At 42.5% G+C, this 19,298-nt stretch overlaps 1 protein-coding gene across 10 annotated transcripts in view; it reads left to right on the forward strand.

Moving 5' to 3' along the window:
- Positions 1-19,298, forward strand: part of Trrap (transformation/transcription domain associated protein) — a 101,761-nt gene that overhangs the window by 30,747 nt on the left and 51,716 nt on the right. For 9 of the 10 annotated variants that reach the window (XM_070033544.1, XM_070033549.1, XM_070033545.1 and 6 more), the window contains exons 19-31: positions 743-908; positions 1,525-1,781; positions 2,949-3,149; positions 4,445-4,596; positions 7,252-7,451; positions 9,254-9,471; positions 9,555-9,752; positions 11,158-11,418; positions 12,100-12,261; positions 13,339-13,435; positions 14,857-14,978; positions 15,177-15,347; positions 18,403-18,471. In XM_070033544.1, the coding sequence (XP_069889645.1) occupies positions 743-908; positions 1,525-1,781; positions 2,949-3,149; positions 4,445-4,596; positions 7,252-7,451; positions 9,254-9,471; positions 9,555-9,752; positions 11,158-11,418; positions 12,100-12,261; positions 13,339-13,435; positions 14,857-14,978; positions 15,177-15,347; positions 18,403-18,471 (2,274 nt within the window). The remainder of the gene's footprint in view (positions 1-742; positions 909-1,524; positions 1,782-2,948; positions 3,150-4,444; positions 4,597-7,251; positions 7,452-9,253; positions 9,472-9,554; positions 9,753-11,157; positions 11,419-12,099; positions 12,262-13,338; positions 13,436-14,856; positions 14,979-15,176; positions 15,348-18,402; positions 18,472-19,298) is intronic. The other variant, XM_070033546.1, reaches the window with a different exon arrangement.

A 19,298-nucleotide genomic window follows, 5' to 3' on the forward strand; every position in this document is an offset into this window, starting at 1 on the left:
GGATAAAACCTGTGTGTTGAGCACCTACTGCTTGCTTGCTTGGCTTCCTGTCAGTAGCACGCCTGAGGCAGAAGAAAACTGCCTGGCTGATTTCTTTTCCATTGGGTATCCTTTTTTCTCCATACACACTAGTGTCCTGAGACCATTCCCAGCACGTCTGAACCAAGATTGGGAATAGAAAATAAACTAATTTGCCATAAAATATTGAATAAAGGTACTTATAATCTGATAAGGGTTTTGTTTTTATTTTTTGTTTTTCAGTGTTAGTGATTGAACTGGGCCTGTGCTTCCTAGACAAGCTTTCTACTATACCCCCCAGGCCTTTTTGCTTTGTTGTTCAGATAGGATCTCCAGCTAACTTTGCTGGGGCTGGCCTTGCCTTTAGGCTACTTATTGCATTTAACATGTCAGGCGGTTTTGGCCCCACTGAAACTTTGTGGTCCTGTAAAGAGTAACCATGTTCTCCAGAACCACATAGCAGCCAGCTGCTCTGGTTCCTAGTGCAGTTCCCTGCCCTCTGTGTGTCACATAGTGCCACAGAACTTAATAAAGGCTTCCTTTACAGCCACCCTGGTGGACCAATGGGTACATTAAGGAAAAATTAAATCATGGTTGGGAAGGTCTTGGTTTTTTTCTTTTGCATCAACTCCAGAATTGCCTCACTCACATGGCTATTGCACTAATGTGTTAGCTCAACTGTACACTCTGCTCACAAAGTGGCCTTTTCTTTTTTACACCATAGCCTCACCTGCACAAGATTGTGAACAGTTCCATGGAGCTTGCACAGACAGCCAAGGAGCCCTACAACTACTTTCTGCTACTCCGTGCACTCTTCCGTTCTATTGGTGGAGGAAGCCATGATCTCCTGTATCAGGAATTTCTGCCTCTTCTCCCGAACCTCCTCCAAGGTTAAAGCAGTGGCTTGGCTTTACCTTTGCCTTTTGGTGTTATTTTGTGAATGTACTTGCTCATAGTTGGTTGGGTTGTCCTTGGAGCTAGCAAAGGTCCTGGTTATGGGAGGAGGTGGATGTGTGTTTGATGCAAATAGTGTAATATAACCAGGCACTGGTGGCTCACACCTGTAATCCTAGCTACTCCGGAGGCTTTCAGTTTAAGAATCCCAATTTGAGAATCCTAGTTTGAAGCCAGTAGTAATCAAATCTGAGAGACTCTTAGCATGAATTAACCAGCTAAAAGTGGGTAGTGGAGCTGTGGCTCAAGTGGTAGGATGCCAGTCTTGAGAGAGAAAACTAAAATACTTAGGCCTTGAGTTCAATACAAAAAAAAGTGTAACATGATGTTTTAGCTAAAATTTATGTTTCTCTGAGAGTATAATGTAATTTATGGTAGTTTCCTGCAGCCTGCTGTCGCCCCTCCAAAAGCTATCAGTACAGTTAGATAGCCAATTTAACTGGAGAAGTGTATTAGAGAATCTCATGAAAGGTGGACCATAATTTTGTGCGGCTAATTTTGGCATGTGTCAGGAAATTGACACCTTCTGATGGTCTCAAATCCTCTTTTTAGGACTGAACATGTTGCAGAGTGGCCTGCATAAGCAGCACATGAAGGACCTCTTTGTAGAACTGTGTCTCACCGTGCCTGTACGACTGAGCTCTCTCTTGCCTTACCTGCCCATGCTGATGGATCCTTTGGTATCTGCACTCAATGGGTCTCAGACACTGGTCAGCCAAGGCCTGAGGACTCTGGAATTGTGTGTGGACAACCTGCAGCCTGATTTCCTGTATGACCATATTCAGCCCGTGCGTGCTGAGCTTATGCAGGTAAGTGGACCTTGCCTTGCGAGGGGCACCAGAGCCTCGCTTCTCCACTTGTATATAAGGAGTCTGCCATTCTTGGCCTTTATACTCAGAGGTGGGCTCTCTTCAACATGGTGTAGAACTTAGCACTTGCTTTGTGAGTTTTCAAATGTATTAAAAGATGTACAGTAATGCCTTAGGTGTTGAATGGATGCTTGTTTTGCATTGCCTGTATTTTGCAGAGGTTTTACCAGTATTAGATTCGCTGAAAAGTGATAACTTGTAAAGGCAAATGTTACAGGTGTGTATGACTGTCGTTGCTCCCAGCAAGAACCTTTATCCACAGAGATTCTCCGATCCATAGTGAAAAGAGGCACTTCTGCAGGGAAGGCATGGGTGTCCACCCTTGCTCACCTGTAATCCCTAGGGAGAAAGAGCAGTGTGTACAGAAAGTTTTTTGTTTTTTGTCAGTTGTAAGGCCTGAACCAAAGGCCTGGATGCTGTCCTTGGCCTTCTCCCCCCCACTCCCCAAGCTATTGCTTTGAGCATAATGTCACTTCCAGTTTTCTGTTGGTTAATTGGAGGTAAGAGTCCGATGGATAAGCCGGGTGTGCCGGTGGCTCATACTTATAATCCTAGCTACTCAGGAGGCTGAGATCGGAGGACTAAGGTTCAAAGCCAGACCGGGCAGAAAAGTCAGTGAAACTCTTATCTCCAATAAACCACCAGAAAACTGGAAGTGGACCTGTGGCGCAAGTGGTAGAGCACTCACTTGAGCTGAAGAGCTGAGGGACAGCACCCAGGCCGAGTTCAAACCCCATGACTGACCAAAATAAAAAGAGTCTCATGGACTTTCCTGCCTGAGCTAGCTTTGAGCTGTGATCCTCAGATCTCAGCCTTCCCAGTAGCTAGATTTATAGGCATGAGCCACTGGTTCCCAGCTTCAATTTTAATTGTAGCCACAAGTTCCTATTTTACAAAGTCCCACAGCACATTTATATTTATATATAATGTCTTTTTACTTAGTTGGTGAAGAAATAGTGCATATAAGACTAATAATTGGCTTTTCTGAAAACAGAAGGAAACTGTTGGGAGATAAAAGTGGGAGGAAGAATGGTTGCTATATAGTGTTTTATGACTTATAGTAAATGGCTGCTTTGAAAGCACTTCACCAGAGCGTGTTGTTTATAGGCTTTATGGCGCACTTTACGCAATCCTGCTGATAGCATCTCTCATGTGGCCTACCGGGTGCTTGGTAAGTTTGGCGGCAGCAACAGGAAGATGTTAAAAGAATCCCAGAAGCTGCATTATGTTGTAACAGAAGTTCAAGGACCCAGCATTACAGTAGAGTTCTCTGATTGCAAAGCCTCTCTTCAGCTCCCCATGGAGAAGGTAAAGATGAAAGTTTTGGAGAGCTTTGAGTGGACGTATTTTATTTTAAGAACATTAGGCCTGTTGAAACTATTTACTTAAGGTGTGCTGTTTAACTCAGTGGAATGAAGTTGTGGGGTGATCTCCTTGAAGAAGGCTAGGGGGCCGGTGGAAGTCTTTGAGTAGTGCATCTTTTCTGAACTCTTGGTCTGTTTTGATCACAGTGAGCTTTATTTTAAGTATTTTTGAGAACTCAAGTTGGACCCATACTTGTCTCTCATCTGTTACCCCAGAACCTGGATCTCTCTGAACATAGCTCTTATTCTCTTCTTCCTAACTCTTAACATGTAATTATGTCTTAGCTATTAAAGGCTTCAAGTTGTGTGTGTTTCTGTAATTGTACCTTTTTTATCTAATTGAAATGAATAGGGATAAAAGCATTTGTGATATATGCATCCATTTATGTAGCTGTGAAGCTTTTTCAAGGGGAACAAAGGTGTCAAGCGCTCTCGCTCTCGCTCTGTGTCTCTATTTTTCTCTCTCTATTTCTCTATTTCTCTCTATTTCTCTCTCTCTCTCTCTCTCTCTCTCTCTCTCTCTCTCTCTCTCTCTCTCTCTCTCTCTCTCTCTCTTTCTGGTCAAGGGGCTTGAACTCTGGGTCTGGGCATTGTCCTTGAGCTCTTCAGCTCAAGGCTAGCACTCTACCACTTGAGCCACAGTGCCACTTTTGGTTTTCTGGTGGTTAATTGGAGATAAGAGTCTTATGGACGTTTTTGCTTGGGGCTGGCTTTGAACTGTTACTCGCAGATCTCAGCCTCCTGAGTTGCTAGGATTACCGTGTGAACCACCAGCGCCTGGCAAGCTCTTTGTCTTTTAAAGAGAGAATCCAGGAAAAGCCTAGAAAGCTATTTTTCAGTTTTGAGCTTACATATAGGCAAAGCTGTGGTGTGTAGAAAGTTGATGATACGTATTAGAGTGCCATGGTTTGTGTAGATGACACAGATTGTAGTTGAATCCAACAAACCTACCACATTTAAGGCCCTGCTGAGTTCATTTAGTTTCTTGTTACTTACCATTCATTGTTTATGTAAATAAATTATTAACTGTATCCTGATTCTGATTTGACCTGTACAACTCCTTATTTCATAATGCTTTCACCACCTTTTCTAGAACTTTTCATTAGTGAATGGTCCACTGTGATCACTTTAGAAAAACAAGATTCAGGTTCTTTTGTGTTTTGCCAGTGTTTAGTGAAAGCTTTTCAAACATCATGTGATTTTAGTACACATCATATTTTCTGTACCTATTTGTCCCAGGCCATTGAAACTGCCCTGGACTGCCTGAAAAGTGCCAACACAGAGCCCTACTACCGCAGGCAGGCCTGGGAGGTGATCAAGTGCTTCCTGGTGGCTATGATGAGTCTTGAGGACAACAAGCATGCACTCTACCAGCTGCTTGCACATCCCAAGTATGTGGCTTTGTCATGATCTGACTGTGCACACCTTGCTGCAAAGATGAGGGATGAGGGGCTGCTCAGGTCTTCTTTTAGCTTTTAGAGCAATTGGGAGGGAGAACCTGGGTGTGGAGAATAGGAACTGATCTTAGTTCTATTCCACTTTTTGCCTCTTCCTTTAGAATATAAGCTTCAGTGAATCAAGGGTGGTGTCCCTTCCCCTCCCCTTGGGCTTCCCATAGCATCTGGAATACGAGGCATCATTGTGCTCACTTTTCAAATGTTATGATATTTGTCTTTTGTTCTGACCACTTTAGGCTGTATATATGATCTTTATATAATGGCTTTTTGAGGTGACATTTGTATATTTCAGTATTGTAAACTTCAGGTAACAGATTTTTCCCATGTATTTTTACATTTCTCCCAGAATCAAAATTAGTGTCATGTTGAGCATGGTGGAATATGCCTATAATCCCAGCACTCAGGAGGCTAAGGCAGGAGGATTGAAAGTCCAAGGCTAATCTAGGCTGTATAGTGAGACCTGGTCTTCTTCTTTTTTAAAAATTTAGGATTTCTGAGTATATAGAATCTAATCGGTTGTTGAGAGGGCACTGAAGGGCTGGAGATGTAGTTCAGTGGTAGCACATTTGCCTAGCTTGCACATGGCTGGCCCTGAGTTCAATCCTTATCATTGCATAAAGGTGGGGATGAGGGGAAAGGACATTGAAGATGGAGCAGTAAGAGAGAAGCAAGTATACAAGGAAATACATCAACATAAGTGAGAACCAATAATCCCATCAGAGAAAACAAGTAGACATTGACTGACCTGGAGTTAAAATGCTTAAGATGTTGAGTGCATTGCCTCTCCGCCTTAGGACTAAGATCAAGTGAAGATAGTTAAAAGTAATAAAAAGACGCATAAATACCAGTGAGAACTAGGAATCTAGAAATTGCTCAAATTGAGAGAGAATGTGCATGAGAGAAATCCTTTAGATAAGAAGTGAAGCATGCATGCAGAGATAAAAAGGTAGAAATTAAAAATAGTAAGAGGCTTGAAGAATTGGAGTGAAGGAGACATAATGACCGGAACTTCCAGAACTGGTGCCCAGCTAGTGCTGCCTCGGTTCTTCACTTGTATGGGTTTTAGTTAATCTCATGAAAAAACTGGCAGTAATGCTTTAACAGCTAGATCCACATAATTGATTGATTCTGTTCTCTTGGTGGGATTTTTCAGCATGTAGCAGCATGCCTTTCTAGTTGTGACTTTTTACATGCCTATTTGATCTTCACTTGATTTACTTCTTAGGATTTGGCTTCTTTAAAGTGTAGGGCTTTTTTTTGTTGTTGTTCATTTTTTCCCCACATTGGTTCTGGGGCTTGAACTCAGTGTGGGTGGCACCCCTGAGCTTTTTGCTCAAGGTTAGCATTCTAACCTCTTGAGCCACAGCTACACTTGTGGTTTTTACTAGTTAACTGGACATAGAGTCTCATGGGTTGGCTGGCTTTGAACTTGTGATCATCAGATCTCAGCCTTTGAGTAGAATTGTAGGTATAAGCTACTGGCTCCTAGTTGTTTTTTTTTTTGGTGCTGGTCTTGGGGCTTGACCTCAGTGCCTGTGCACTGTCCTTGAGCTTTATCTGCTCAAGGCTAGCACTCTACCACTTGAAACACAACTCCACTTCTAGCTTTTTGAGTGGTTAATTGGAGGTAGCAGTCTTCAATTAACCACGAACAGACTTTACTGCACAGGTTGGCTTTGAACTATGTTCCTAGGTCTCTCAGTCTTCTGAGGAGTTAAGGATTATAGGTATGAGCCACTGACACACAGCTGGTTTTAATTGTAAAAGGTCAGTGCTGGTTGTTCATGTGTCTGATCATAACAATTCGGAAGCCTGAGATCTGAGGATCACAGTAAAAAACCCTGCCTTGTGGGCTGGGAAGGTGGCTCAGTGGTAGAGCGCCTTGCCTTGCATGCCTGAGGCCCTGGGTTCGATTCCTCAGCACCACATAAGCAAAAAGAAAAAAGCCGGAAGTGGTGCTGTGGCTCAAGTGGTAGAGCGCCAGCCTTGAGCTGAAGAGCTGAGAGACAGCGCCCAGGCCCAGAGTTCAGGCCCCACGACCGGACCCCAAAAAAACAAAAAAAAAACAAAAAAACCCTGCCTTGGCAGGAAAATGTAGGTGATTCTTGGATCTTGAAAAAGTGGAATTGTGTCTTAAGGCACAGGCCATCAATCTTGAGTGAGAAAGCTCAGAGATAGAATCTCAGTCTTTTCCAGCTTTTTGTGAGTCTCAGATTTGTCTGCTTGGGCTGGCTTTAACCAGAATCCTTAGATCTCAGCCTCCTGAGTAGCTAGGATTACAGACATGAGCCACCAGCATACCACAGAATCATCAACTCCTAAGTCAAAAAAGTAATGACTACTGAATATGCCTCCATTTTTGTAATTTATCTTACTCTTTTCTTGTGTTTAGAGTAACTGATGTGTCTTGAGCCACTGACCATAAATGTTGATAATGAAATTCATATTTGATTCTAGATGTTGCCATAATTAAAGTTGTGAAATTCACTTATCCAAAATGTCTGAATAAGAGGGAAGTGGCCAGGTAGTCACAGTGGAAATATTGACTAGGAGTTGGGTATCATGGTGAGTTCTCATTTTGACTTTCAGCTTTACTGAAAAGGCCATACCTAATGTCATCATATCACATCGCTACAAAGCACAAGACACTCCAGCACGGAAGACCTTTGAGCAGGCTCTCACGGGGGCGTTTATGTCTGCTGTTATCAAGGACCTGCGGCCCAGTGCTCTCCCTTTTGTAGCCAGCTTGATCCGCCACTACACCATGGTGGCAGTGGCCCAGCAATGTGGTGAGTGTGAAGTTATTGGGGAGAGGAAGTGCCTACTCCCATCTTCACATGCTGCAAAACACTTACTACATTTTGTTACTTCAGAGAAGCTGAATGGCTGATTGATTTTTTTATTTTTATTTTTATTTTTTGTGAACATAATGTACAGAGGGGTTACAATTACATGGGCAAGATAATGAGCACATTTCTTATCAAGCATTGCAGCTTCCTCCTTTGTTTGCCCTTCTCATCCCTTCCCAGCCTCCCCCCCTTCCCCCCCAAATCCTCCCCTCCCCCCCTCACACCAAAGTTGTAAAGTTCGTTTTCGACATGACAACTTGTACTTCTCATTGTTGCAACAGGTCCACCTGTATCCTTAAACAACTTGTTTTTCCCCATCTCCTCCACAAGTTATACTGACATCAAATATAGTGAAAGCAGGGGTTATACTGTGGGGGAGGGACATACAAAGCAACAAAGAAATAATCTTATAAATGAGTTAGAAACAAATGCATGAAAGAAAAAAAGATTAAAATACATATCTAAGGGTTCATTTTCCTAACATCACATTATCTGACCTTTTCTGTTTGACGGCTGATTGATTTTGTTGTTGTTGTTTTTTATGACATTGATCAAAGTTTTTGGACTTTTTGTTTTTTTGTTTTTTTGACTAAAATTACTGAATTTAATCTGCAGGCCCTTTTGGACATTCTGTATGTAAAATAGGTTCTCCCCCAGTGGTATTCCCCACTGCCAGCCTCCCTTCTGCTTTACCACCCACTCTGCTCTCCAGGCAGCTCTCCCCTGTAGCAGTTAGTCTGTTCCACAGCCCTCTTCTGCGTTCTTCTACCTAGAACAGCTGCCTCAGTGACTCTCACCTTCTGGTGGTGAAGGATCAGTTATATTTGCTCTTGTTTGTTTATTTCTGTTCCTTTCATGGAATGTTTTTTTAAAAGTCTGTTTCAGTATTTTCTTTTTTTTTCTTTCTTTCTTTTTTTTTTTTGTCGATTATGGAGCTTGAACTCTGGGCTTGGGCACTGTCCCTGAGCTCTTCAGCTCAAGGTGAGTGCTCTACCTATTGAGCCACAGCACCACTTCCAGTTTTCTGGTGGTTCATTGGAGGTGAGAGTCTCACAGACTTTCCTGCCCAGGTTGGCTTTGAACCGCAATCCTCAGGTCTTAAGTCTTCTGAGCAGCTAGGATTATAGGCATGCACCACCAGCGCCCAGCTGTTTCAGTATTCCATTTTTTTGTTTGTTTGTTTGTCTCTTACCAGACCAGTAAGTCTCCAGAGCACTTGAATTAGCCCTGCTGCAGTTTGCTCTAGTGGTTCAGACCCTGAGATCAACCACAGTTTTTGGTGAACACTTTCCCCTTTTTTTTCTTCCATGTTATATAATTGAACATGTCATTTCTCAGAACTTCCCCTGTGCTAACCTTCTCTCTCTGGCTGGAATTCCATCCTGCCTAGCTTTAGGATCCATAAGGTACTCATTTCAGTGTGTGTGAGGAATCAGGATATTGGGTCATCCCAGGCTCTGTCCCCTTAGCCTGCTTCGTGACTTTTTACATTGTGGCTCGTTTTTGAGTTACTAATTGAGGAAATCATAAAGCAGTGCAGCATACCATAGGAAACATTCACAAAAACAGCCTGTGAATTATTAGAACACTTTACAAATCACTGCATTTAACAAAAGTTGCTGTAAGGTAACAAAAGTTGCTGTAAGGTAACCAAAGCTGGATTTTATTGAGTTCTTTAACCTAGAGGGCCAAGGCTGTTCATGTGCATGAATTCCACTTTCTTATATGTTCACTTTTTTCAGGTCCTTTCCTGCTGCCTTGCTACCAGGTGGGCAGTCAGCCGAGCACTGCCATGTTTCACAGTGAAGAGAATGGGTCAAAAGGAATGGATCCTTTGGTTCTTATTGATGCCATAGCTATCTGTATGGCCTATGAAGAAAAGGAACTTTGCAAAATAGGGGAGGTGGCCTTAGCTGTGATATTCGATGTTGCAAGCATCATCCTGGGCTCAAAAGAGAGGGTATGTACATATTGAGGAGTCCTTCGGGAAGCTGCTAGTTTAAAATTGCAGTGATGCCACACAGTTGGTTTCTTTCTCTCCAGGCCTGTCAGCTGCCCCTCTTTTCCTACATCGTGGAGCGCTTGTGCGCATGTTGCTATGAGCAGGCCTGGTATGCAAAGCTTGGAGGTGTGGTGTCCATTAAGTTTCTCATGGAGCGACTCCCTCTCACATGGGTTCTCCAGAACCAGCAGACGTTCCTCAAAGCGCTCCTGTTTGTCATGATGGACTTGACTGGAGAGGTGGGTGATGGACCATGTGTTGTCGAGGAACTGGTTTCCTGGAGAACAGTCAGTTTGAGATGGTTTCACAGTGCCCATGCTGTAGGGGATCCTTGATACTCGGTGTGACACTGTGACTTTAATGCTAGGACAGTGCCTGATGCATAGAGGCTAGCCCAGAATGGCACTAACATTGTTTCCTATGTGCTACCTAAGTTCCTCTTTTTTTTTTTTTTTTTTTTCCTCTTTTTTTCTTTTTTAAGAATAATTTGTTATTAAGGTATTGTACACAGGGGCTACCATTGCATAAGTCAGGTAATGAGTACATTTTTCTTTCAGACAATGCCACCCCTTCCTTTACTCTCCCCTAGATTCTCCCTCCAATTCCTGCCCACAAGTTAGAAAGATCATTTTCCATGTAATGTATATACTAAGTAGCGTGATTACATTTGTTTATCCCTCTCCCTGTCTGTGTCCCTTCCTTTCCTCCTCTCCCCCCCAAGGGAAAAAAAAAGCAAAAACAATATTCTTTATGATCCATATGTAGATTTAATTCATCCCTATAGGATGTGGTGGCCATTGCCAGCTCCTTAGATTGGCTAGTGCCAGGGTCATTTTATGTCATGATTTCCTTTCTAAGTGACACACAGAAATGGCCTTAGAAGTGATTGTGGTACTAATTCCCAAGTAGATATTCTGATGTAGATTTCTTCTTTATTTTTATTAAAATATTTTTGTTGTTGTTGTTGATCGTGGGGCTTGAACTCTGGGCCTGGGCACTGTCCCTCATCTCTTCAGCTTAAGGCTTGCGCCCTACTACTTGAGCCAAAGTGCCACTTCCAGCTTTTTCTGCTTATGTGGTGCTGAGGAATTGAACCCAGGGCCTCATGCATGCGAGGTAAGCACTCTACCACAGAGCCAGGTTCCCAGCCCCTAGATTTCTTCCTTTTAAAAAAAATTTTAAATTGTATTTTAATTTTTAATACGTTTTCTATTTTAAAAATACTATACAGACAAGATACTATGTTGAAAATGAACTTTACAACTTGTGGGGGGGAAGGGAGGGAGGGAGGAGTTGGAAGTGGGGGAGGGAAGGGATGGTAGGGGAAAAACAAAGGAGGAGGTAACAATGCTTGATAGGAAATGTACTCATTATCTTACTCCTGTAACTGGAACCCCTCTGTACGGTATTTTTACAATAAAAATATATAATAACTTGAAAGCAAAAAAAAAAAAATACTATACAGAGGGGTTACAGTTACATGAGCACACGAGCAAGGTAATGAGTACATTTCCTATCAAGCATTGTTACCTTCTCCTTTGTTTATCCCCTACCATCCCTTCCCTCCCACCTCCACAACTACAGTCCCTGGCTGTGGTAGGCAGCATCACCCCACTTTCCTTCTAAGGCCTCCCTGCTTTGCAGGTTTCCAATGGGGCAGTTGCTATGGCAAAGACCACTCTGGAACAGCTTCTGATGAGATGTGCAACTCCTTTGAAAGATGAGGAGAGAGCTGAAGAGATTGTAGCAGCTCAGGAGAAGTCTTTTCACCATGTGACCCATGACTTGGTTCGAGAGGTCACCTCCCCAAACTCTACTGTGAGAAAACAGGCTATGCATTCCCTTCAAGTACTGGCCCAGGTCACTGGGAAAAGCGTGACAGTGATAATGGAACCCCACAAAGAGGTGAGATGTCTCACATCCCTTTCTTCTCTTAGATTTGAGTTGTAAATAGTTTACAATTTTATGTCCGTTTTACAGTATTATTGTGCACATTCTTTTTTTTTGGTGCACATTCTTTTTTTGTGCACATTGTTTTTAACCTCAGATACACAAATAGCGTGGTATGTTTATGACATTATTAGTAACACTACTAAGGGAATAGGAGGCTGATTTTCTGAGTCTGTATAACATCATCTGGTAGATTGTCTCTCTCTTTTTTTTTTTTGGTTGGTCCTGGGGCTTTAACTCAAGGCCTGGGTATTGTCCTTCAGCTTTTCTGCTCAAGGCTAGTGCTCTACCACTATGAGTAACACCTCTACTTCCAGTTTTCTGTTAGTTAATTGGAAATAAGAATCTCAGGGACTTTCCTGCCTGGCTTGGCTTTGAACCACGATCTTCAGATCTCAGCCTCCTGAATAGCTAGGATTACAGGTGTGAACCCTTACTGCCAGGCTTATTTTGCTTTGTTTTAAGAGAGGCTGTGCTGGAGCCTTAATGTATGATCTGCTTCTAGTCCATGAAGCACATCCTACTTAAAAGGCATCTGTTGTAATGTTATCTCCTAGTTGTCATTCATGTTGACAAGGAAGGGTCTTTGCTTTTCAAGGAACAGTTGGTTATTGGTGCCCCTCTCTACTTTCCCAGGTCCTCCAGGATATGGTTCCACCTAAGAAGCACCTGCTGCGACACCAGCCTGCCAATGCACAGATTGGCCTGATGGAAGGGAACACATTCTGCACAACGCTGCAGCCCCGGCTCTTCACAATGGACCTCAACGTGGTGGAGCATAAGGTGTTCTACACAGAGGTAGGGGGGTGGTGGTGTGGATCGTGTGGATGGTGATGACTGAGTCCCATGCCTGTCTTTGTACATGAGGACTGGTCAGGCAACATTAAGAGAAGACTCAGGCAGTGATGCAGGTAATCAGCCGAGCGAGAGCGGGAGGCCCCTCAGTTCAATCCCCAGTACTAGCACACACACATACACACACACACAATCTTTTCAAAATGAAAGCTAAAACAGTAAAATGAAAATAAAATCTTTTACCAGATAGGAATTGTGTATGTGTGTAAGTGTGTGTGTGTCTGCCATACTGGGGCGTGAACTGAGGCCTGGGCGCTATCTCTTACCTTTTTCGCTCAAGGCTGGTGCTCTACCACTTGAGCCACTTCTCCTCTTCCAGCTTTTTGGTGGTTACTTGGAGATAGAGTCTCATGGTCTTTTCCTGCCTGGGCTGGTTTCAATCTGAGATCCTCAGATCTCAGCCTTCTGAATAGCTAGGATTAAAGGCTTGAGCCACTGGCACCCTGCTCAGATAGCAATCTTTAAGGGAAAAATTGGTAGAAGTCTATTTTCTGAGATATCAATAAAGAGAAGGGAAAATAGCAATAGAACATTATAATGCTTTAAATGTTAGATAAATGAATATACACTTGGATGCTAAAATGCTTGACATTCAGCCTGCTTCATTATTATGCTTTCCTGTACTGGAAAAGAAGAAATACTACTCACTGCTCAAGTGTTTTAAATTATGATTTGTTTCTTGAGGGTTTGTCCAGGCATTGGGGAAGCAGTCCTGAAGAAGAGGGAGATGCACCTCCTATTGTGGGATTTGCAAGTTACAGATAAAGTGATCTTCTGTTTTGAGATAAATCATGGTATCAAGTGAGTGAGAATGTGCCTAAGAATCCACCAGTGAAATTACCAGAGTTCTGCTTTAGAAAAGGAGCACAGTCATATTTTCACACTTGTTCAGGATTTGAGTTTGGCTTGTGGGTTGTGTTACAGTGTGTGTGGCAGATTGCTGTGTCCTGTTATTTGCAAGGTCACTGTGTCTTTCCAGAAGGGGTGGGGTGGGTAACCTAACTTATTTCCTGTTGACAGCTCCTGAATTTGTGTGAGGCTGAGGATTCAGCTTTGACCAAGCTGCCATGTTACAAGAGCCTTCCATCACTTGTTCCTTTACGGATTGCAGCATTAAGTAAGTGAATGTAAATCAGAAGTAAGTTACAGGGTATAAAAGCAAAAAGGTAGGGTAAGTATTATTTTTTTGTTGTTGCTATTTTGTAATTTTTGGCTTTTCTGTGAGCCTTTAAAGATGGTATCAGAGATTATGTTTATCAAGTGGTATGTGATTATGATACTCTAAACTGGATTTCACTCTGTAGTAAACTCCTATTCTGTAATTCTCTTAGGCCTCTGGTGTTCTGGCTTAGGAGAATTGTCCTGTACTCCTTATAGACTATTTTCACCAGACTCAATGTATAACCTTACTGGGTTTGCTGTGGCTTTCCTAGGCTTTTCAATGTGCTGGAAGCATTTGGGAATCTATAGTCTTTCTAGGAATATCAGTTTTCATTGTTTAGCATGAGAACTGTTCAGAGTTTAGGAGAATAGAACTTGAATGCAAAACTGTCATTTTCCTTTTTGTGTTGAATACATAATAGAAGGGGTTTTTTTGGTAGTGGCTAGATGTTGCTTTAGTTTTTATGCATTTAATAAAATATTGTCTAAGATCCCTCCTCTTTTGAATTAGAGATAGAAGAGCTGAGAGGAAGACGCTTGATACCCAAGAATAAAAATGGGGGGGAGGCTGGGAAGGTGTCTCAGTGGTAGAGTGCTTGCCTTGCATACATGAGGCCCTGGCTTTGATTCCTCAGCACCACATAAGCAGAAAAAGCTGGAAGTGGTGCTGTGGCTCAAGTGCCTTGAGGTGAAAGAGCTCGGGGACAGTGTCCAGGCCCAGAGTTCAGTCCCCTCAATGGGGGTGGGGGGGTAGGTGGAAAGAATGGGGGTAGAGGGTTCTTATACAAGTCAAAGTGATTGGGATACACCAGACTGTGACAGCTCCTCTCTTTTATGGGAGTTCCTGTATAAAGGTTACTCTTAGGTACTTCATTTCCACTGGCAAGTTTGAGTATTAACTCTTGCTAGAATGTTTTCACTTAACTAAAATACAGAATTGAGGTTTGTCACTCTTTCTTAATAATATTCACATTTTTTGAAGACATGAAGCCTTTATCACCTGATTAGATTCTGGTAGTAGAGAGAAGTCAATGGAGATCTTTTCCCATATTACTTACTAGTGTTTGAGAGATCATTCCCTCTGTACTTCAGATGTGACTGTTCCAGGTCATCCATGCTCTTTGTCCTATGAGGCTGTCTTAGAGACCTGAAGATCTAGAGGTAAAAGGTTGACCTTGACCATGGTTTTTCAGGCAGGCCATTGTCTCATTTTGAGGCAGTACTGAATCTGAGGCTGTAAGACTTTGGTCTTTTCTTAAGTGCAGTTGTTAGGAAATAGGGTTAGTGACTCATAGTTGGTAGGATCTTTTAGGGCAGAAAATTGTTCATGTATTTTTCAGGTTACTAATGAAATTACACTGATTTTCTCTCCTAAAGATGCACTTGCTGCCTGCAATTACCTTCCTCAGTCCAGGGAGAAAATCATCGCTGCACTCTTCAAAGCTCTGAATTCTACCAACAGTGAACTCCAGGAGGCGGGAGAGGCCTGTATGAGGAAGGTGAGTGGATGCCAGCCTCATTCTGTACACTTGTTTGGTTATTGCATATTATAGTCTCTGCCTGAACTTTAAAAACAGATCAATTCTGTTCCTGCAAGGCATGGTTAATACCCTGTTTTCCCTAAGGGAAGTTGAGTGTGAGTTCTAGTACAGAATCTTGGTTGCCTATTTTTCTCGAAACCTTCTCTTTTGTAATAGTTTTTGGAAGGTGCTACCATAGAAGTGGATCAGATTCACACACACATGCGACCCTTGCTGATGATGCTGGGAGATTACCGAAGCTTGACGTTGAACGTTGTGAATCGGCTGACTTCAGTTACTAGGCTTTTCCCAAATTCCTTCAATGATAAATTTTGCGATCAGATGATGGTAAGCTAAATGCATTTACCTCATACTCTGTAATGAACTTTGGAAACAAATTGTTTTTAAAATAAGTAATACATTCATATGCTTTTAAATGCAAAAGCTGCAAAGGGTAAACACAAAAATCCTTGCTGCACTGGGCACTGGTGGCTCACGCCTATAATCCTAGCTACTCAGGAGGCTGGGATCTGAGGATCGCAGTTCAAGCCAGCCTGGGCAGGAAACTCTGTGAGACTCTTATCTCCAGTTAACCACCAGAAAACCGAATTGGTTCTGTTGCTCAAGTGATAGAGTGCTAGCCTTGAGCTGAAGTGCTGAGGGCCAGTGCCCAGGCCCAGAGTTTAAGCCCATGACTGCCCAAAAAAAAAAAAAAAAAAAAATCCTTGTTGCAAGTCCAGTACTTTTCCCCGAAGACAGCTAGTTAACCTTGGTGTATCTCTGGAAGAATTTGACATGTAACATTATCTCACCAAAGGGATAAATTGCATACAGTCCTTGCTATTTCCATGAACACTTACTATTTTATATGAATACATAGTGCTATCTCATTGTGTTATTTGGTAGCATAGTATTTTATTAGTTGAGCTCCTAGACTACTCCCCAGAAGGGAACATTAGATTGTTCCCACTCTTTTGCTGCTATAGTTGGTCAGTGTGTACCTATTGCATACATTTGTAGGGTAGAACTTGCAGGTCAGAAAGAATACATACATATTAACCCAAGTGCATTGTTGCGTGCTCTCTGAAGAGACCTTGCCACTTTTGCCCTTCTGCAGAGTAGAATAGCACTCTTCTGTATGGCCCAAAGCAGGAACATCAAAAATCCTTTGTGTTTTAGTGTTATTCAAGCAAATCATTATGCAGATAAGAGATCTAACCGTGTTTAGCATTGATCTCTAAGCAGATGAGAGAGGATTTCATGTGTTCTTTTCTTTTTTTTTTTTTTTGCACTCCATTTTGCTTGTGGCAAATAGCTTAATAATCATTTGTTAACTTAGGATTTCATTGCGCATCACTGCAAGTATGTATGTTTTTTTCATGCTTTTATTTCCTAAGTAGCCTTTCATTATTGATTTCACAGAGATACGGAAGGTATTTTTTGTGTGTGTAGTACCCTTTTCATCAGCTGCAAATAGGAGTGAGATTATGTAGATGTAGAGATACTGTATTCAGAGTATAGATGTTCAGCACATAAATAGGAAAGCCACACTGTTTTTGATGTCACATACAGGTTCGTTGTATCTATAGATCTTCCAGTGAAGAATAAAGACCGCAACACAATATTGCAAGTGGTACCTTAGTAATAGATTGTAATTGAGAAATGAAGTATTACAGTGGGATGCATTTCCATGTTGGACAGTATTTGATCCAACTCTCCAAATGCACTATTCCTATGTAGTTCATTAACAGTTTGCATATGGGCAAGTACACAGGGTTCAAATAAGTGAAGTTATATCATTTTCTGATCAGAACACATCAGGTACACCTGGGTCCTCCATCCTGTTAGGAGGCTCTGATGCTTTCACCACCAGTGCCCAGCCTGAAGTTTTTATATGTGGCTTGAGAAACTATCTGTCTCTGTCCTTTGTCAGCTGTCGTTTCTTGCTGCCTGTGCATGCCTGCATGAAGCTTTATTTTTTAAACCCCTGTCTAGTCCTTTAGATAAGTTGTTGAGTTTGCGGCTCATTCAGTGAGAACATTGGTATGCAGACTTTGTCAGTGCAGCTTGAAGAGAACTGCCTCTAGTCTATAGTTTCCAATGAAGGCCAAGAGTGTGGGGATTTTTGTCTCTGCTCTCCCTTCCTCCACCGAGGAAGCACAGCACAGTGCTCCCTGGCTGACCCTCTGCCTGCTGTGCTCTGCCAGGACCACTGCAACTGTGCTCTGCAGAGTCACGCTCAGACATGGGTGCTGTTGTGATTTTCCTCATGTGACAATATCTTTGAGGTTAGCAGTTGACAATGGTGAATATTTCCCCTTAAGTTTTACAGTTTGAATTCTTACATTTAGGTCTTTGGTGCATTTTTAGTTCATTTTTTTTTAGTTCATTTTTTGTATATGATGTGAGATAAGGGCCCAGCTTCAGAGAATTTTGTTAGCCTAATTTATAGCCTCGCTGGGAAGTGTGTCTTACCTTCCTCTTACTGTTCCTCAGCATGGAGCACTGACCCACATCGCATAGTGTTCCTTGGCTATGTGAGTTTGGGAAGTACAGCTCTGTGGGTGTTGACAAGGACTTGTAAGGATGTTAAAGGCCTGGGAGCCTGTCTCTATTTTCTTAGCCTTTAAAAGTAACTTGTTAACTTTTTGTGGGGCATCAACATAAATTTGAGCAATGCAGGGTAGTAAGGAAACCCATTATTTGAGCATATTATTGTGGTTTAGTTTTAGGCTGTGAGTGTGTCTATGGGTTAACTGGACACAGGGCTCCTGGATTGGCTAGCAGCCCCCCTCCTCCCACCCCATGTACTTGCCCTTTCCCACATGGAAAGGCAGCTGTTGCTGCCTGCTGCCACATCAGTGCATAGCCTCTGCATCCATGATGTCTGCTCAGCTCCAAGTGGCTACCTGCTGCATGGTGGCTTCAGGGCCCTCCCTCTTTCCTCTTCCCTCCATCTCTGGCGCATGTGTTTTCTCCTTCCAGCCCTGTTTAGACATCACAGTCTCCTTAACCCAGCCCTCCCTAAAGTTGGTTCCTGTTCCTTCATGATGCTTACTGTGATTGTCTGTCTGCACACAGTATGTACCTTGTGTTGCTACTTCCTCACTGGGCTAGGAGCTTCCCTAGCACAGCTGAGGTCTGCTGGGACAGTCGAGTACTCAGCATGGACAGAAACTACAGGTCTGGCTGCTCCCTGTTATGTTAAGTTCATCCTTGCTGCTCACAGAACAAGAGCAGAGGCCAGTGAGCCACATTACTAGTGGCATGCGGGCTACTGCATTTCTCACATTAAGTACAAATTAAAGATGACAATTTCCCACAACAAGGCAGTGGTGGGAAAGGAAGTGTTCCTATGATCATCAAGAAGAAGTTGTTTCTAAAGAATTTGTTTTCTCAACAGCAACATCTGCGCAAGTGGATGGAAGTTGTGGTCATCACCCACAAAGGGGGCCAGAGGAGCGACGGCAACGTGAGTAGCTTGCTTGTTTCTGGAAAGGGCACCAGCACCACCACTGACAGCATCGAGCTAATGCTGGAGCAGTGCTTTAAGTACAATGCCTGTGTGAAATCTGATTTCCTGTGATTATTGTCCATGTAAATTGCTAACAGTTTTTTATTAGCACTACATTTTGTTTTTATTTCTCAATGGCTGAACATTTCTTTTTACATTTCTTTAAAAATCGATCTTTTGATCATTTAAATGTGGTATTTCTGTTGATATGAGAGTCTGGGAATCTTGAAATGTTAGTATTTTTCACTAGTCTTGCTTTTTAAAAGGTGTATTTTCTAGGCTGTTCTTGGCAGCTGCAGTTTACATGGTGGCGCATTCCTCCGCTCTTGTTTCCATTGCTTTTCATCACTCAGTGGTCAGTAAACATTTGTGTTTAAATTATTGTCTAGTAAAATGAACTAGAAGCTCTTTAAGAGTTTATCAAAGGATTAAGGAGAATGTAATAAGCACATAAACACTGGCATGTGTATTTTCTAGGTCTAAACTTTTCACTCCAGTTGTTTATCAGAAAATTTAGAACCTTGCACTGGTTGCTCACACCTGTAATCCTAGCTACTCAAGGAGGCTGAGATCTGAGGATCTTTGAAACCAGCCTAGGGCAGGAAACTCTTGAGAGACACCTAATCTACAATGAAGCACCAAAAAGCTGGAAATGGAGCTGTGGCTCAAGTGGTAGAGTATAGCCTTGAGTAAAAAGCTTAAAGGACAGCACATAGGTCCTGAGTTCAAGCTGAGGACTGGCACACAAAAACAAAACCCTTATTTCTTTAAAAGATGCATGCTTC

This window comes from Dipodomys merriami, unplaced genomic scaffold (genome assembly GCF_024711535.1).
Source record: "Dipodomys merriami isolate MVZ:Mamm:240054 unplaced genomic scaffold, mDipMer1.0.p SCAF_22, whole genome shotgun sequence".
In the NCBI taxonomy this organism is placed as follows: domain Eukaryota; kingdom Metazoa; phylum Chordata; class Mammalia; order Rodentia; family Heteromyidae; genus Dipodomys; species Dipodomys merriami.